Here is a 19,026-nt window from a genome sequence, read left to right as displayed (position 1 = left end):
TGCATTCTCGACACTGTCCCATTGCTACTAGAGTAGGTGTTGCATTCTCCCCACTCTCCCAATGCTACTAGAGTAGGTAGTGCATTCTCCCCACTCTCGCAATGCTACAAGAGTATGCGGTGCATTCTCGACACTCTCCCAATGCTACTAGAGTAGGTGGTGCATTCTCCCCACTCTCCCAATGCTACTAGAGTAGGTGTTGCATTCTCCCAACTCTCCCAATGCTACTAGAGTAGGTAGTGCATTCTCCCCACTCTCCCAATGCTACTAGAGTAGGTGGTGCATTCTCCACACTCTCTCAATACTACTAGAGTAGGTGGTGCATTCTCCCCTCTCTCCACTCTCCAGTGCTACTAGAGTAGGAAGTGCATTCTACCCACTCTCCCAATACTACTAGAGTAGGTGGTGCATTGTCGACACTCTCCCAATGCTACTAGAATAGGTGTTGCATTCTCCCCACTCTCCCAATGCTACTAGAGTATGCGGTGCATTCTTGACACTCTCCCAATGGTACTTGAGTAGGTGGTGCATTCTCCCCACTCTCCCAATGCTACTAGAGAAGGTGGTGCATTCTCACCACTCTCCCAATGCTACTAGAGTACGTGGTGCATTCTCCCCACTCTCCCAATGCTACTACAGTAGGTGGTGTATTCTCCCCACTCTCTCAATGCTACTAGAGTTGGTAGTGCATTCTCCCAATGCTACTAGAGTAGGTGGTGCATTCTCCCCACTCTCCCAATGCTACTAGAGTAGGTGGTGCATTCTCCCCACTCTCCCAATGCTACTAGAGAAGGTGTTGCCTTCTCCGCACTCTCCCAATGCTACTAGAGTAGGTGGTGCATTCTCCCCTCTCTCCCAATGCTACTACAGTAGGTGCTGCATTCTCCCCACTCTCTCAATGCTACTAGAGTATGTAGTGCATTCTCCCAACTCTCCCAATGCTACTAGAGTAGGTGGTGCATTCTCCCCACTCTCTCAATGCTACTACAGTAGGTGGTGCATTTCCCCACTCTCTCAATGCTACTAGAGATGGTGTTGCATTCTCCCAACTCTCCTAATGCTACTAGAGTAGGTAGTGCATTCTTCCCACTCTCCCAATGCTACTTGAGTAGGTGGTGCATTCTCCACACTCTCTCAATGCTACTAGAGTAGGTGGTGCATTCTCCCCTCTCTCCACTCTCCAGTGCTACTAGAGTAGGTAGTGCATTCTACCCACTCTCCCAATGCTACTAGAGTAGGCGGTGCATTCTCGACACTCTCCCAATGCTACTAGAGTAGGTGTTGCATTCTCCCCACTCTCCCAATGCTACTACAGTAGGTGGTGCATTCTCTCCACTCTCTCAATGCTACTAGAGTAGGCGTTGCTTTCTCGACACTCTCCCAATGCTACTACAGTAGGTAGTGCATTCTCCCCACTCTCGCAATGCTACTAGAGTAGGCGGTGCTTTCTCGACTCTCTCCCAATGCTACTTGAGTAGGTGGTGCATTCTCCCCACTCTCCAAATGCTACTAGAGAAGGTGGTGCATTCTCCCCACTCTCCCAATGCTACTAGAGTAGGTGGTGCATTCTCCCCACTCTCCCAATGCTACTACAGTAGGTGGTGCATTCTCCCCACTCTCTCAATGCTACTAGAGTAGGTAGTGCATTCTCCCAACTTTCCCAATGCTACTAGAGTAGGTGGTGCATTCTCCCCACTCTCCCAATGCTACTACAGTAGGTGGTGCATTTCCCCACTCTCTCAATGCTACTAGAGTAGGTAGTGCATTCTCCCCACTCTCCCAATGCTACTAGAGTAGGTGGTGCATTCTCCTCACTCTCTCAATGCTACTAGAGTAGGTGGTGCATTCTCCCCACTCTCCCAATTCTACTAGAGTAGGTGGTGCATTCCACCTACTCTAGTAGCATTGGGAGAGTGTGGAGAATGCACCATTCTCCACACTCTCCCAATGCTACTAGAGTAGGTGGTGCATTCTCCACACTCTCCCAATGCTACTAGAGTAGGTGGTGCATTCTCCCCACTCTCTCAATACTACTAGAGTAGGTGGTGCATTCTCCTCACTCTCCCAATGTTACTAGAGTAGGTGGTGCATTCTCCCCACTCTCCAGTGCTACTAGAGTTGGTGGTGCATTCTCTGCACTCTCCAGTGCTGCTAGAGTAGGTGGTGCATTCTCCATACTCTCCCAATGTTACTAGAGTAGGTGGTATATTCTCCCCACTCTCCCAATGCTACTAGAGTAGGTAGTACATTTTCCCCACTCTCGCAATGCTTCTAGAGTAGGTGGTGCATTCTCACCACTCTCCCATTGCTTCTAGAGTAGGGGGTGCATTCTCCCCACTCTCCCAATGCTACTAGAGTAAGTGGTGCATTCTCCCCACTCTCCCAATGCTACTAGAGTAGGTAGTGCATTCTCCCCACTCTCGCAATGCTACTAGAGTAGGTGGTGCATTCTTTCCACTCTTCCAATGCTACTAGAGTAGTTTGTACATTCCCCCCACTCTCCCAATGCTACTAGAGTAGGCAGTGCATTCTCCCCACTCTCCCAATGCTACTAGAGTATTATTATTATTATCATTTATTTATATGGCGCCTCAAGTGTTCCGCAGTGCCTTACAAAGTACGTAAACAAGTAGGTTGATTTACATTCACTTACAGTACAGTAGAGTACAATACTATTCAGGACATGGATAATACACATTGCTACATTCACGAACATAACACCCAGATAAGCAACAATGCAAAGCAACCAAGGTGTTAGTTGCCCTGGTAGAGAGCAAGAAGTAGATGAAGGTAGAGTAAGGAGAAGCACAAGAGGGTAGAGGGCCCTGCTCATAGGAGCTTACATTCTAAAGGGGAGGGACAGACAAACAGGGGTGACACATATGGGGTGGGCAGGGAGGAAGGAGTATGTAGCAGCAAGTTAATATGAGAGCTGGAAGGCTTTAATGAAATAGTGGGTCTTGAGAGCCCATTTGAAGGATTGAAGAGAGGTGGAGAGTCTGATGGGAAGCGGGAGAGAGTTCCAAAGGTGGGGAGCAGCGCGGGCAAAATCTTTGAGGCGGGAGTGGGAGGAAGTGATCACATGGCATGAGAGGCGGCGTGCATTTGTTGAATGAAGAGGGCGGACAGGAGAGTGAAGGAAGATGAGATCAGAGATGTAAATGGGAGAGGATTGGCTGCGGGCTTTGTAAGTGAGTGTGAGAACCTTAAATTGGGTTCTAAAAGGGAAGGGGAGCCAGTGGAGAGCTTGTAGGAGAGGGAGGCAGATGCAGAGTGTTTTGAAAGGAAGATGAGCTGAGCAGCAGCAGTGAGGACAGACTGGAGAGGGGAGAGAAGGGAGTTGGGGAGGCCAGATAGGAGGAGGTTACAGTAGTCCAATCTGGAGATGACCAATGAGTGTATGAGGGTTTTAGTGGCATAAGATGAAAATGACAAGACTGTGAGAGATTCTAGATATGTGGTTTGAAGGAGAGGGAGGAGTCCAGGATAACTCCAAGACAGCGCACTTTGGAGATAGAGGAGATAGTTTTGCCATCAATTGATAAAGATATGGTGGGAGGTGTGGCTATATAGGGGGGTGGGAAGATAATTAGCTCAGTCTTAGACATATTAAGTTTAAGAAATCGCTGGGACATCCAGGAAGAGATGGCAGAGAGACAGTTGGAGACACGAGTGAGGAGAGAGGGAGAGAGGTCAGGGGAGGAAAGGTAGATCTGAGTATCATCAGCATAGAGATGATATTGGAGGTCGAAAGAGCTGATGAGTTTACCTAGTGAGGATGTATACATCCTCACTAGGTGAACTCATCAGCTCTTTCGACCTCCAATATCATCTCTATGCTGATGATACTCACATCTGCTCAGATCTACTCAGATCTACCTTGGCCAGTGAGAAAAGGAGAGGTCCAAGAACAGAACCTTGGGGAACACCTACTGCAAGAGGCTGTGGGGGAGAAGAGGAGTCATGAGAGGAGACAGAGAAGGATCGGTCAGAGAGGTAAGAGGATAGCCAGGAGAGGGCAGTGTCATGTAGACCAAGGGAGTGAAGGATATGCAGCAGGAGAGGGTGGTCCACAGTGTCAAAAGCAGGAGAAAGGTCAAAGAGAATGAGTAGAGAGTAGTGGCCCTCGGATTTAGCAGCAAGGAGGTCATTGCTGACTTTTGTGAGGGCAGTTTCAGTGGAGTGAAGAGAACGGAAGCCAGACTGAAAAGGAACAAGGTGGGAGTGGGAGGAAAGAATGGTGGTAAGGTTGTTGTAAACAACACGCTCAAGGAGCTTGGAGGCAAAAGGGAGGAGAGAGATGGGATGGTAGTTGGAGAGAGTGTTAGAATCAAGGGTAGGTTTTTTTTAGTATGGGGGAGACACGGGCATGTTTGAATGCAGAAGGGACAGTGCTGATGATAGGGAGAGATTAAGGAGGTGGGCAAGATGGGAGCAGGCAGAAGGAGATAGGTAGCAGAGGAGACGTGAAGGGATAGGGTCAAGGGGAGAGGTGGAAGGGGGGGAGGACTGGATGAGGGACATTACTTCCTCTCCAGATACAGGGGAGAAGAAAGTTACAGTCTGTAAAATGGAAGGAGAGGGGTGATCTGGGAAAGGTGGAGGTGGATAGCAGGGGGACTGGTGGGATATGATGTCCTGATGTATGGAGTCAATTTTAGATGTAAAGTAGGTAGCAAAGTCAAGGGCAGAGAGCGAGGAGGGGAGCGGAGGAGGGAGTTGAAGGTGGTGAAGAGACGTTGGGGATTTGAGGACTGAGAGGAAATGAGGTTCTTGAAATATGACTGTTTAGAGAGGGAAAGGGCAGCACTGTATGATAAGAGCATAAATTTGAAATGGAGAAAATCAGCCTTAGAGCGTGGTCTTGTACTAGGTGCATTCTCCCCACTCTCCCAATGCTACTAGAGTAGGTTGTGACAATTATTCAGTATTGTTTTTAATTTATAAAAATGTAAAACTTTAGGAAATGGCCAGTGATTTGGGCAGAGGCAGATCTATAAGCAGGAAACATTAGTGCCATAGATTCTATACCATTGACTTTCTCTGAGTGCGACACTATATGACTTACTTTTGTGTCAGAATAAAGTTAAGTCACGGAACCTTCCAGGCTCGACACATGCATTTGTCTTTCATATGTAAACTGGGCCCACTAATGTCACATTCCTTATTTTCAAAGTGTTTGAAGTCCAGTCATCCCCAGTTAAGTATTGTTGGTTGCCGGGTTGTCTCCAGTCTGCTCTAACAGTATCTATGTTTATATGTATGCAGGAAAGTTGTGGTGTGACCGTTTGTGACGGCAAGATCTACATCCTGGGTGGAAGGGATGAAAATGACAAGGAGACGGAAAGAGCCTTTGTGTTTGAACCCAAAAGTGGGAGAGTTGATCCCCAACCCTCCCTGCAACGCTGCACCAGCAATCACGGCTGTGTCACCATCTTGCAAAGAGCAGCGTCATAATCTTATGCAGCTTTGAATAGTCTGTCCTCCTGGCGCCCAGAGGGTTAACTCAGGGAATGACTGACTGTATGACTTACTGATACTGTGAATTTAATTTCCATTGAAAGTCATTTTTTTTTTCAAACAGAAAAACCTCTAGAGGATATATTTTAGTATATTATACTTATGTGCAAAGGTGTTTTTATGTGCACCTTTATGACGTACTCTGGTTTTATATAGAGTTTTAGGGGCCTATTCATCATCAAAGTATTGAATTCACAGCGCAGGATAGATTACACTGGAGCAATTCATCATTGCTCCGGTGAGGAGACGTCTGCTCCAAAAAGCAGCTGTCCCCTCGGTTAGTATCGCAGCTACAGATGTAGCTGTGTTACTTACCTCCTCCCCGCATACGCACAGCCGCCGGGGAGTCTGTGAGAAGGCGGCGGAGGGATACGCTCGGATCCCTCTTCGCATCCCCGGAACTCCTTCCCATAGGAAGGAGCAGAGCTGCGAGTGCAAGCGCCGTCTGAAGATGGCGCTTGTTTTCGTGAGAACAAACTCACAAGTTCAGTTTGCTGAATATCAGGGGGTCCTATCGGACCCCTGATGATGAATGGCCCAGGTAACTAAAACATGCGGAAACTAGTGTTTCCGCATGGTTACCGGGCCATTTATGATTTGATGATTAGGCCCCTTTGTGTTGTGTGGTAGTATATTCAGAAAACACGTATTGTTGTGCTGTGAAGTAGTGCATTGGTGGAAAACATTCCAAATTAGCAGAAGAAAAGACATATTCACACATTATAAGTATTGAATGCTGTGTTCAGTTCCACATTGATGGCTGCGTTATGAGTCTGCTGTTCAGTGCAACTCTGGACAACAAGCTCCTCCCATCAAGATTCAGCTCTACCGTAAGTCACTCTGGGCCTGGTTTGAGGTGGACCCTAATGCTTGCTGCAACTGCAACTCTTTGCATAGTCGCAGCAGGGATAATGGCGTTCACCATCTACACTTGCACTGGCTTATGGCAGACGCGGTGTCTCCTTCTGAAATTCCACTGAACGTGGCTTCTGTGGCTTCGGCTGTGTGTCGGGGAATGCAGCTGCGTTCACTGACCCGTCTGGGACACTCCCATAACACACCCCTGAGACGCCCCTTATTTTGTGTTCACTCCAGGCCACCTCCCAGTCACGCCCATGGTATTGCCTAGTTCTTTCTAATGCCTGTGACTCTGTACCAAACAGCATACAGAGTCGGACACTCAGGGTGACGCATGCGCCGTACTGGTTTTTAGGACTTTTCGTGCATGCGCAGTAGCAAGTAATCGCTCAGCTGCTCAAACATCAACACTACGTCCACCTCTGAATGAGGCCCTCAGTGTCAAGGGAACAGTTTCAACGAGATGTAGGTATTAGACCCCGGGAGACTTAGGGTTAGGCACCACCCCAGATGTTTTAGGGTTAGGCACCACCAGGGGAGGGAGAGGGGAGGGTTAGGATACTTACCAGCCCCAGTCGGGATGTCTGTCTGTCGAGCTTCCGCAGTTGGGATTTGAACAGCCACCGGTATCCCATTCCGTTTCAAGAACCTGTTGATGAGTAAAACATGATTGGGTTTTCCATATTTTCAGTGGTACGGGATGCCAACGCTCGTGATACCGGTGGTCAGAATCGGTCGGTCAGTTTTTTAACCCTTCCCTTCTCCCTAACATAACCCTCCCTCCCTGGTGCCTGAACATACCGCCCTCCCCCAGTGCCTAAACTTAACCTCTCTCTCCCCAAACCCTTAACCTAACCCTCCACCCTTAGTGCCTAACCCTAACCCTCCCCCTAGTGCCTAACCCGTGTTGCTAACCCTCCCCCTTACCCCACTACTTACCTCCGGGATTCTGGCGGTCGTGATGCCGGCGCCGGGATTCTGACAAGTGTCGGGATTCTGGCGCTGGAGTCCCCGCAGTAGGCATATTAACCGCATCCCATTTTCAACAAATGTGTGTTGCTTGTGCTGTGATATGCAGTATATACTGTACTGTAAGTGATTATAAAGGTATTTTTTCTTTGCATTTTTGTATGTTTCTGCACCATTTTTTGCTCAAATATCTGTTATTTGTACTGTTTGTATAAACATCTCCAAATCTTTAACTTTGTAGAATAGCGTAGCGCAGATCATGTAATATTCCTGCTGTTTTGTTTCTTTAAAAATCCTATTAATATTTATGTCCCCAATTTTGTTATTTTTGGGGGTGAAAGTGCCAAATTTTCTAAGCACGTACGCTGCCAAAGCTGGCCTTTGGGGTGTCCAATTCTCTTCTGTACACTAGTTGCTTAATAAAAGCATTTATATGATTGTGTTTCATTTATATAAATAAATACATAAATATATATACTGCATGCATTACGCTTCATTCATAAAGTGCTAATATTTCCCGCAGCTTATCTAAAGCTGTTGACCAGCGATATGATGTTACGTTGACAAGTTTATCTGCCTTTTACGCTTGTTTTCTTATTATGGGGAACAAAGAAAACTATGATTGTAATTAAATATACCTGGGGCGCCCTTCTTTACAGCTCGGTGACAGCCATTGTGTGGGCTGGACCAATATCCATGTAGCATGTCCGTCCACTGGGCACCAGTTACTTCACCAAATCATAAGTAACTGAGATTCTAACCAGAGCCAGCAGCTCAATAGCCACCGGTTCAAATACCGAAAGCGACATCTAGATGCATTAGGACCCCGACAGGGCAGGTAAGAACCCTAACCCTCCCCCTCTCCCCCCCTAACCCTCCCTTAGTGGTACCTAAGACTAACCTCCCCCCTAGTGCCTAACCTTAACCTCCCCCGAGTGGTTCCTAACCCCCCCATTCCCGCTCCCTAAACATAACCCTCCCCTACGCACTATCCTGATCTTATTCAGGAATAGTGGCGTTGGCATTTTGCCGGTGGTCGGGATTCCGGAGTCAGTATCAGTATGTGCTGAAAACTCTTTCTGAGTACACACTAGAAGGTGGGTAGCTCAAGTAAAGCAAAGGCAGTTTGTGTACGGGACTCCAAGGGGTATATTTACTAAAGTTTCTAAAAATGAAAAGTGTTCATGTTGCCCATAGCAACCAATCAGATTGTAGTTATCAATATCATGTCTCTATTGCATTCTAGAAAATGATAGACAGGATCTGATTGGTTGCTATGGGCAACATGAACACTTTTCATATTTAGAAACTTTAGTAAATATACCCCTTGGAGGCCCTTACACAAACTGCCTTTGCTTTATTTGATCTGCCCATCTTCCAGTGTGTACTCAGAAAGAGTTTTCAGCACAGTCGGGAACCTTGTCAGTGATCGGCCTATGAGGCTACGTCCCCAACATGTGGAAAAGATGATGTCCATCAAAATGAACTACAAATTCTACGAGAAAGACCTTTACCGTCAATTACGTGCAAAAATTACAGAGGTACCTGTAATGGTGGATTCCAGCAGGGGACAAATGAATATTGTGTGAAGAGGATGATGTATACATCACCCCACATTATACCATCACATAAGCCTATATCATCATCCCATCCTGTGTTGTGTATAAATTACAGCTGCGCTTGCTGTTAGATTGGGGATTCATTGTCCACTTTAGTGGGTGTATGCTCCATTTTAGTCCATATCATCACCACACCCCCTAGCCATCTTCTGACCTGGGCTACAGGAGGAGCAGCTGCACTCTGGAATACGGTTGCATGGAGTTGCCCCTCTGCCTTGTTGAAAGTCAGGTAGAGGGGCCATGGGTAGGAACTGGGAGTAGGGACACTATAACCAGAGAACACTGTTTTAGCTGCTTTATTTTAAACCATATCCTCTATTTTCACCTTTGTTTATGCAAATCTCAGCTGAGGCGTTTGTGATGCCATGGCTAACGCGCACACACACGAAAAAACAGATTGATTTATTAAATTTATTTTTTTGGGAACTTGGGAGGGATAGCAGCCTCTTGATAAATGACACAGGCATCACCCCTGCGCAGCTACATTGCTGGTGATAACTGTGGCTAACACGCACATACACACACAAAAACACATTGATTGATTTTGATTGATTGATTGAATTAATTTTTGGGGGGCACTTGGGAGGGAGAGCATCCAAACGAGGCAGCAGCTTCTTGATAAGCGACACAAGCATCACCTTTGCACAGCTACATTGCTGGTGATAAGTGTGGCTAACGCGCACATACACAAAAAAAACACATTGATTTATTGATTTTGATTGATTGAATTCATTTTTGGGTTGCACTTGGGAGGGAGAGCATCCGAATGAGGCTGCAGCCTCTTGATAAACGACACAGGCATCACCCCTGCGCAGCTATGTTGCTGGTGATAAATGTGGCTAATGTGCACACACACAAAAACACATTGATTTATTGATTTTGATTGATTGATTTAATTATTTTGGGGGGGCACTTGGGAGGGAGAGGCCCCGAATGTGGCAGCAGCCCCTTGATAAATGAGACACAGGCAGCACAGCACCACTGCGCACCTACGTTGCTGATAAGTGTGGCTAACACGCACACACAAAAAATTGTTTTTATTTTTTTCACACTGGGGGGAGGGAAGCACGCCTGAATGAGGCAGCAGCCCCTTGATAAATGAGACACAGGCAGCACAGCAACCCTGCGCACGGGCGTTGCTGATAAGTGTAGCTAACATGCCCACACAATTTTTTTTTCTATTTTCCACACTGGGGGGGGAGGAAGCATCCCTGAACGAAGCAGCAGCCCCTTGATAAGTGAGACACAGGCAGCACAGCACCTCTGCGCACCTACGTTGCTGATAAGTGTGGCTAACATGCACACACAAAAAATAGTTTTTATTTTTTTCACACTGGGGGGGAAGCACCCCTGAATGAGGCAGCAGCCCCTTGATAAATGAGACACAGGCAGCACCCCTGCGCACCTACGTTGCTGATAATAAGTGTGGCTAGCGCACACACAGAAATAAAAAAATATATTTTTATTTTTTTTAACACTGGGGATGGAGAGCACTCCTGATTGACAGAGCACCCCCTGGACAACACAGCAGAACAGCCAGCCAGCCCCTATGGACAACAGTCAGCCAGCCCCTATGGACTACAGCCAGCCCCTATGGGCAACAGCCAGCCCCTATGGACAGGACAACATCACAACAGCCAACCAGCCCCTATATGGACAACAGCCAACCCCTATGGACATTAATGAGCCAGCCCCTGAGTGACAACACAACTGTAGCCAGCCACTATGCACAGCAGCACAGCTCCCAGCTCCCTGCCTCTTCACTCTCCACAGCCGGAATGAAAAATGGTGGCAATCGCGGGACCTTTATAGAATCCAAAACCCGCGAGAATTTGACAGCAGGATGATGACATTTTGCCTCATTTTGAGATCCAAGTCAGGTGGGAAAACCCAAGCCGGCTCAGATCTGACTCGGATCCCTTAAGTTCGGGTGGGTTCGGATCTCTGAGATCCGAACCCGCTCATCTCTACATCCCATGCAGTATACTGGTTATGCCCCTCTCCCCCTTCCATCAAACTGAGTTAGAGTAACGAGCTCCTGAGTGTCTACTTTTTAAGGAATCCAAAAACGAACCAAAACCAAATCTGAACCAAAAAACTTGAGAGTGGTTTTGCCAAAACCAAAACCCAATGATGAATTAGAACCAAAACACAGGGGTCTGCGCACATCTCTACTAAATATTGGCTAAACGCAGATTATTATGGCTGTTCGGGTGCTACTATATGAAGGGGCCTATTTATCAAACTCAACCTCTGGTGAAGATGGCAGATTTCACAGATGAGAGGGTCGGTTATCAAACCCCTAACACCAGAGACATCAGTGATGTCACGTAAATAATGACGGATACTGCCGTGCCAATAGAGATATTGTTAGAACCTGGGTGCACCCCATGTTGAGGTTACCCATAAGTATATATATGTAAAATGGTGTTTTTAAACAAATGTCAATGTATGAAAATGTGGCCAATGTTGTATCTACAGTATCTTTATAGTGTATTTATGGTGCTCCACAGTACTCCAATGGGGGAAATATGGACTCTTCCAGTCAGTAGGAGGTTACATGATACAGAACCTGCTAGAACCAGCTGCAGGTGACTGAGGGGGACAGTTAAGTTGGTTACAGAGTACCCTGAGGGAGCTTCCTGAGAGGAAAGACCTGTGCTGAGGGATTTACTGCAGCGGCTGACTGCGCTGTGTATCCGGCGGCAATTCCGTGAGGTACAGAGTTCGGAGGGAACCCCTCTCTGCCCCATGACCTGTAAGAGATTGGTGATTCTCCGGCTGGTTGGCAGGGAGAAAAAGCGGAAACCAAAGGAAAGACTGGAGCAGTGAGACTGAGGGGTAAATTTACTAAGAATCGGGATTGACCTGATTTTCAAAGTGATTCATCTCGGCATAACTCGCCTGAAATCGGGTGATTTTTTCACTTTTTATTTACCAACAGGCGATTTGTTGAAAAACGAGTTTGCCGATGGTGATGTAGATCGAGATTCTCGGGTGATTTTAAAGCAAGCTCGAGTGAGTTATATCACCCGAGATTGCAGTGATTTCTTTTAGCACCACTCTCCCTAGCAAACAGCCTGCACATATCAGTGAGATATGTGTAAGCTGCTTGTGTTGTGCCTGTAATAAATGGGTTGATTGTAACAAAAAAATTACGTGAGGTCCCCCTCCAAAACACTAACCAGCCCCGGACTTGCCAACCAGTCCTGGTTCTTTACATTACAGGGAAAAAAAATGTGAGATGGTCAGAAACATACACAAATCATTGTGATTTGTGTATGTTTCTTTCTGTAAATGGTTAAAATAGGGATAATTTGTTAAAAAAATTATGTGAGGTCCCCCCCAAAACACTAACCAACTCCGGACTTGCCAGCCTGTCCTGGTTCTTAAAGCTATAGGAAAAAAAATGTGTTGGGTTCCACTGTAATTTAAGAACCAGCACCAGTCAGCAGGGACAGAGCTGGTTTTAAATATACGGAGAAAAAAATTGGCGTGAGGTACCCCGTATATTTAAAACCAGCCCTGGACCCTTTCTAACGGGGGACTGATGCCACAGCCAGGGGTTCCCTTTCACTGGACCCCCCAGCTGCAGCATCAGCCCTGACTGCTAGTCAGCCCAGGCCAGGGATCCTTGGGGAGTTGGGGACCCCTCCAATAAAGGGGTCCCCCTCTTTAAGGCACCCCTGGCCTGGGCTGATAGCCCAGGGCTATCCCCGCCACCCCTGGGCGTTGGGTGGTGGGTTGATAGTGTTAGGTGTAATATAAAAATTTTAATTTTCATCATTGTCGTTACAGTGGAACTACAGGTCCCAGCAAGCCTCCCTCGCATGCTGGTACTTGGAGAACCACAAGTACCAGCATGCAGGGTATTAATGGCCCACTGGTACCTGTAGTTCACCTGTAAAGAAATGGTTAATAAAACATACAACACACCGTGATAATAAAGCATTATTGCATCCATAAACACACTTACACATACTCACCTGTTTCCAGATGTTCCCATCCCCTTTTCAACGTAAAGTATCCAAACGAATTACCTGTTAAAAAAGATCCAATTCTCACCTTTATGTCCCACGATGTTCTCCGCAGAAATCCAATACGGGCTTCGGATACAGTGTAACAACATGTTTCTGCATGCTGTTACAGTGCGCTAATGACAGTTCGTGGGAAAGAGTTGACATTAGTCCCGGGCCACCAGCCAATCAGCGGCGGCTAACAGCGGCCGCTCATTGGCTGGGACCCACGTGGAGGAGCCGCTCATTGGCTAAGTCCACGTGGGTCCCAGCCAGTGAGCGGCCGCTAATGTAAGCTGCTGCTGATTGGCTGACGTCCCGGCAATAATGAGAGCTCAAGCCCTGAGTTCTTATTATTGTTACTGTATCAATATGCTGATGCGTGTTGATACAGAGTAACCGGGCCCCTCTGGATTACTGCGGAGAACATCGGGGGACAAAAGGTGAGTATTGGAGCTTTTTTTTACAGGTACTTCCATTGGATACTGTACGTTGACAAGGGGACGTGAACATCTGGGACCAGGTGAGTATGTATGTGTATGTATGTATGTATGTATGTATGTATGTATGTGTATGTATGTGTATGTATGTATGTATGTATGTGTATGTATGTAATAAAATTCGATTTTCACGGTGTGTGTTTTTTTTACACATTTCTTTACAGGTGAACTACACGTACCATTGAGTCCTTAATGCCATGCATGCTGGTACCTGTGGTTCTCCAAGTACCAGCATGCGGGGGAGGCTTGCTGGGACCTGTAGTTCCACTGTATAGACAATGTGAAATATTAAAATTTTTACACAATACACAGATACTATCAACCCGCCACCCACCGCCCAGGTGTGGCAGGGATAACCCCGGGCTATCAGCCTAGGCCAGGGGTGCCCTGGAGAGGGTGACCCCTTTATTGGGGGGGTCCCCAACTCCCCAGGGATCCCTGGCCTGGGCTGACTAATGATCAGGGCTGATGCTGCGGCTGGGGGTCCCGGTGAAAGGGCTCCCCTGGCTGTGGCATCAGTCCCCCGTTAGAAAGGGTACAGGGCTGGTTTTAAATATACGGGGTGACCTCACACCAATTTTTTTCTCCATATATTTAAAACCAGCTCTGTCCCTGCTGCCTGGTGCTGGTTCTTAAATTACAGTGGAACCCTACACTTTTTTTTCCCTATAATTTTAAGAACCAGGACAGGCTGGCTAGTCCGGGGTTGGTTAGTGTTTTGGGGGGCGACCTCACATAATTTTTTTTAACAAATTAACTCTATTTTAACCAACAGAAATAAACATACACAAATCACAATGATTTGTGTATGTTTCTGACCATCTCGCAGCTCAGGGGGTTGAAAGTTTGAAAAGTGATTATGACAGAGTTTGCTCCTATCTCACCCGAGCTTGTCATCCCGATTCTTGGTTAATTTGAGAGATGTATGTTTGAGGTGAAAAGTACTTCCGATTTGGCCCGATGGTGATTTGATTCGAGATTGCTATCTCACCCGAGTTTTACGAGTGAGATGAGAGAAATCTCTCTCTAACTCACCCGACTTTGCCTTTAGTAAATTTGCAAGCAGGAAAAAAAATGAATAAATCACCCGAGATGGTCATCTTGACCTATCTCAATTCTTAGTAAATTTACCCCTGAGAGTATGTGGAAACACCAAGCACACTATAACAGTCCTTAGACAGCAGTTAGTCAGCCAGTGATCACTACTTATCCAGTCAGTGTCATTGTCATTGTGAGAGAACTTGCACTACAGTGTTAGGTCCCGCAGTCATAAGGAGCCTTATTGGAATTGATAACCTGCACTACACCCACTACCCCAGTAAGCCGCACCACCAAGTAAAGAGAGACACGGACAGAAATTAGACCACAGGGAATAGCGGCAGTACTCTTCTGGTGATAGTACCCAGCAGTGTGTGCTGGGCTGCTGTGAGATAAGAGGGGGGTCGTGCCAGGCCCCAGACAGGCCCCTCTAGCAAGCCTGGGCCCGAGTCCTGCTCCCCTCCACACCTCTCAGCTCCCCTGCCCTTATACAGTGCCCCCTGTAGTGCCTCTTATACACTGCTCCCAGTAGTGCCTCTTATATAGTGCCCCCAGTAGTACCTCTTATATGGTGCCCCCAGCAGTGCCTCTTATACAGTGCCCCCAGCAGTGCCTCTTATACAGTGCTCCCAGTAGTGCCTCTTATACAGTGCTCCCAGTAGTGCCTCTTATACAGTTCCCCCAGTAGTGCCTCTTATACAGTGCCCCCAGTAGTGCCTCTTATACAGTGCCCCCAGTAGTGCCTCTTATACAGTGCCCCCAGTAGTGCCTCTTATACAGTGCCCCCAGTAGTGCCTCTTATACAGTGCCCCCAGTAGTGCCTCTTATACAGTGCCCCCAGTAGTGCCTCTTATACAGTGCCCCCAGTAGTACCTCTTATACAGTGCCCCAGTAGTGCCTCTTATACAGTGCCCCCAGTAGTACCTCTTATACAGTGCCCCCAGTAATACCTCTTATACAGTGCCCCCAGTAGTGCCTCTTATACAGTGCCCCCAGTAGTGCCTCTTATACAGTGCCCCCAGTAGTGCCTCTTATACAGTGCCCCAGTAGTACCTCTTATACAGTGCCCCCAGTAATACCTCTTATACAGTGCCCCCAGTAGTGCCTCTTATACAGTGCCCCCAGTAATACCTCTTATACAGTGCCCCCAGTAGTGCCTCTTATACAGTGCCCCCAGTAGTGCACTGTATAAGATCGACATTTTGGCCACCCCTACTGTACTAGTTGCATTAAAGAACATTTCAAGGTCTTTGTTATCCTGGATGATTTTTTACCTTAATACCCTAATACTTTAGTGCGTGTTTGGCGTTGGACACAGGATCCCGGCAGTCGGGAAGCCAGCGGTCAGAATACCACAGCCAGGGATGGACTGGGGCTGCTGAGCCTCAATCAAAAGGGGCGTGCCACTAGTCACGGGGACCTGGTCTCGCGACGCCCCCGTCTATCAGTATCCCCGGCCAAGCAGAGGGTCGGGAGGTGGAACTGCTCAGCCAGGGTTTGATGCCGGACTGGCCCATCTGGCTATTGGCCCTTCTGGCATTTTCCAGATGGGTTGGACACCCTGCCGAAACCGGCATCCTGACAGTCAGATTCCCGACACTATCAGGTAATTATCTGTACCCTAACCTCTAACCCTCCCCCTAACACTAACTTTTCCTGCAGCCTAACCCTACCTTCCCCCCAGCAGTCTAAACCTAACCCACCCCCTAGTGCCTAACCCACTTACCGTCAGGATTCTGGTGCTGGGATTGCAACTGCTGTCGGGATTCCGGTGCCGGTATTGAGCCTTGGCGACCCGACCGCCGGGATGGTAACTACCAGGGGATGTTTCTAGAGAGGAGGGGGCCCGTGTGCAGTCTCGGACACGGGCCCCCTCCTCTCTGTCCGGCGGACGACGGCGCACTGAGCTGTGCGCGGCTAGCGCCAGAGTTATAGACTCTGGGAACTAGAGTGCGCCCAGAGTCTATAGAGGATGCGCTGGTCACCGGGCAAATGGCCGCGGTGGCCATTTTCCTTGTACTGCGCATGCGCCGACGTGGGACTCCAGAGAGGTATGTAATTCTATGGATGCAGGGTGTGCAGTGCGGGGCCCCCTTGGTCCCAGGGGCCCGTGTTCCCCGCACACCCTGCACCCATTATAGATACGCCCACATCCCCATGTTTGTATTACAGCTCAGTAAAAGGAAACATCAGTTTTCGAGGGATACCCGCAAATATTAAGTATTGTATGAAGGAGGGGCGGCAGCAGATATCTCCAGGTTTCTATGGAGTATCCATCCTGGTATCTAGTGTCATCTGTAACCTATGAACTACTTACCCTCTCCGGTTATGGCTGCCGCTCATTGGTGGTCAATAGACCAAGTGTGTACTGTAGCGCTGCGGGGGTCTTGATAGAGGAGTGAAGTGACCACTAATGCGGTCACTTCACTTCTAACGTGTCGCAGGAAGAGGGCCCTATGGGAGCCCCTCTCCCTGCATGTGTATATTAATACAGTACATTCACGTCAATGTTAATTTCTTATTAAATAATATAGGAAATTAAAATTTGTGGGTCTAAAACGAGATAATTGATAAATATGCCCCTTTATCTCAGATCCTTGTGAAATAAAAAATTCTCCATTACAATTGCAGATTGGCGTATTATAGTAATTGTGCAATAATCTGTAAGTAGCATTTCCAGAGAAGCACAATGTATTAGAGAGTTACACAATGTGCATATATCATAAAGAATTATCTGATGTGCAGGTAAGCTGGTCATTACGCACCTGCAGGACATCTATTTACAGACCCAGTTCATGTGAGGTTTATTACCTGTAAAATACTTTGGCACAGAGCATTCTCTTTATGTACAGATGGGCGTTCTAGAGGTCTACATATCGGAGCAGTGAAACTTAGCACTGCCAAGTCCGACTCAGCAGTGCTAGTGGGCCTGTGTGAAATAGAGTTCATGCAGGTGCACAAAGCCATGGCGCCCAGCCTAAGGAACCAGATGGGGCAAAGGAAGGTAAGCAGGAGATATCTCTGATACTAGTGTATGGGGACAGCGGGCCATTCCGGGAGAGAAAGGTAAGCAGGAGATATCTGTGATACTAGTATATGGGGACAGCGGGCCATTCCGGGAGAGGAAGGTAAGTAGGAGATATCTGTGATACTAGTGTATGGGGACAGCGGCCATTCCAGGAGAGAAAGGTAAGCAGGAGATATCTGTGATACTAGTATATGGGGACAGCGGGCCATTCCGGGAGAGGAAGGTAAGTAGGAGATATCTGTGATACTAGTGTATGGGGACAGCGGACCATTCTGGGAGAGGAAGGTAAGCAGGAGATATCTGTAATACTAGTGTATGAGGACAGCGGCCATTCCGGGAGAGGAAGGTAAGCAGGAGATATATGTGATACTAGTGTATGGGGACAGCGGGCCATTCCGGGAGAGGAAGGTAAGCAGGAGATATCTGTGATACTAGTGTATGAGGACAGCGGGCCATTCCGGGAGAGGAAGGTAAGTAGGAGATATCTGTGATACTAGTGTTTGAGGACAGCGGACCATTCTGGGAGAGGAAGGTAAGCAGGAGATATCTGTGATACTAGTGTATGGGGACAGAGGCCATTCCGGGAGAGGAAGGTAAGCAGGAGATATCTGTGATACTAGTGTATGGGGACAGCGGGCCATTCCGGGAGAGAAAGGTAAGTAGGAGATATCTGTGATACTAGTGTATGAGGACAGCGGACCATTCCGGGAAATAAGGTAAGCAGGCGATATCTGTGATACTAGTGTAAGGGGACAGCGGGCCATTCCGGGAGAGAAAGGTAAGCCGGAGATATCTGTGATACTAGTGTATGGGGACAGCGGCCATTCCGGGAGAGGAAGGTAAGCAGGAGATATCTGTGATACTAGTGTATGGGGACAGCGGGCCATTCCGGGAGAGGAAGGTAAGCAGGCGATATCTGTGATACTAGTGTATGGGGACAGCGGGCCATTCCGGGAGAGGAAGGTAAGTAGGAGATATCTGTGATACTAGTGTATGGGGACAGCGGGCCATTCCGGCAGAGGAAGGTAAGCAGGAGATATCTGTGATACTAGTGTATGAGGACAGCGGGCCATTCCGGGAGAGGAAGGTAAGTAGGAGATATCTGTGATACTAGTGTATGGGGACAGCGGGCCATTCCGGGAGAGAAAGGTAAGCAGGAGATATATGTGATACTAGTGTATGGGGACAGCGGGCCATTCCGGGAGAGGAAGGTAAGCAGGAGATATCTGTGATACTAGTGTATGAGGACAGCGGGCCATTCCGGGAGAGGAAGGTAAGCAGGAGATATCTGTGATACTAGTGTTTGAGGACAGTGGACCATTCTGGGAGAGGAAGGTAAGCAGGAGATATCTGTGATACTAGTGTATGGGGACAGAGGCCATTCCGGGAGAGGAAGGTAAGCAGGAGATATCTGTGATACTAGTGTATGGGGACAGCGGGCCATTCCGGGAGAGAAAGGTAAGCAGGAGATATCTGTG

At 47.8% G+C, this 19,026-nt stretch overlaps 1 protein-coding gene across 1 annotated transcript in view; it reads left to right on the top strand.

The window, feature by feature from the left end:
• Positions 1-5,496, top strand: part of LOC148508799 (kelch-like protein 35) — a 44,277-nt gene extending 38,781 nt beyond the window's left edge. Inside the window, exon 7 of the mRNA XM_088444005.1 lies at positions 5,269-5,496. Within this exon, the coding sequence (XP_088300131.1) occupies positions 5,269-5,457 (189 nt within the window). The 3' untranslated portion in view covers positions 5,458-5,496. The remainder of the gene's footprint in view (positions 1-5,268) is intronic.
• The last annotated feature ends 13,530 nt before the right edge of the window (positions 5,497-19,026 follow it).

Source organism: Taudactylus pleione, unplaced genomic scaffold (genome assembly GCF_031769625.1).
Source record: "Taudactylus pleione unplaced genomic scaffold, aTauple2 ptg000344l, whole genome shotgun sequence".
In the NCBI taxonomy this organism is placed as follows: domain Eukaryota; kingdom Metazoa; phylum Chordata; class Amphibia; order Anura; family Myobatrachidae; genus Taudactylus; species Taudactylus pleione.
This window is presented reverse-complemented; position numbering and strand designations above follow the sequence as displayed.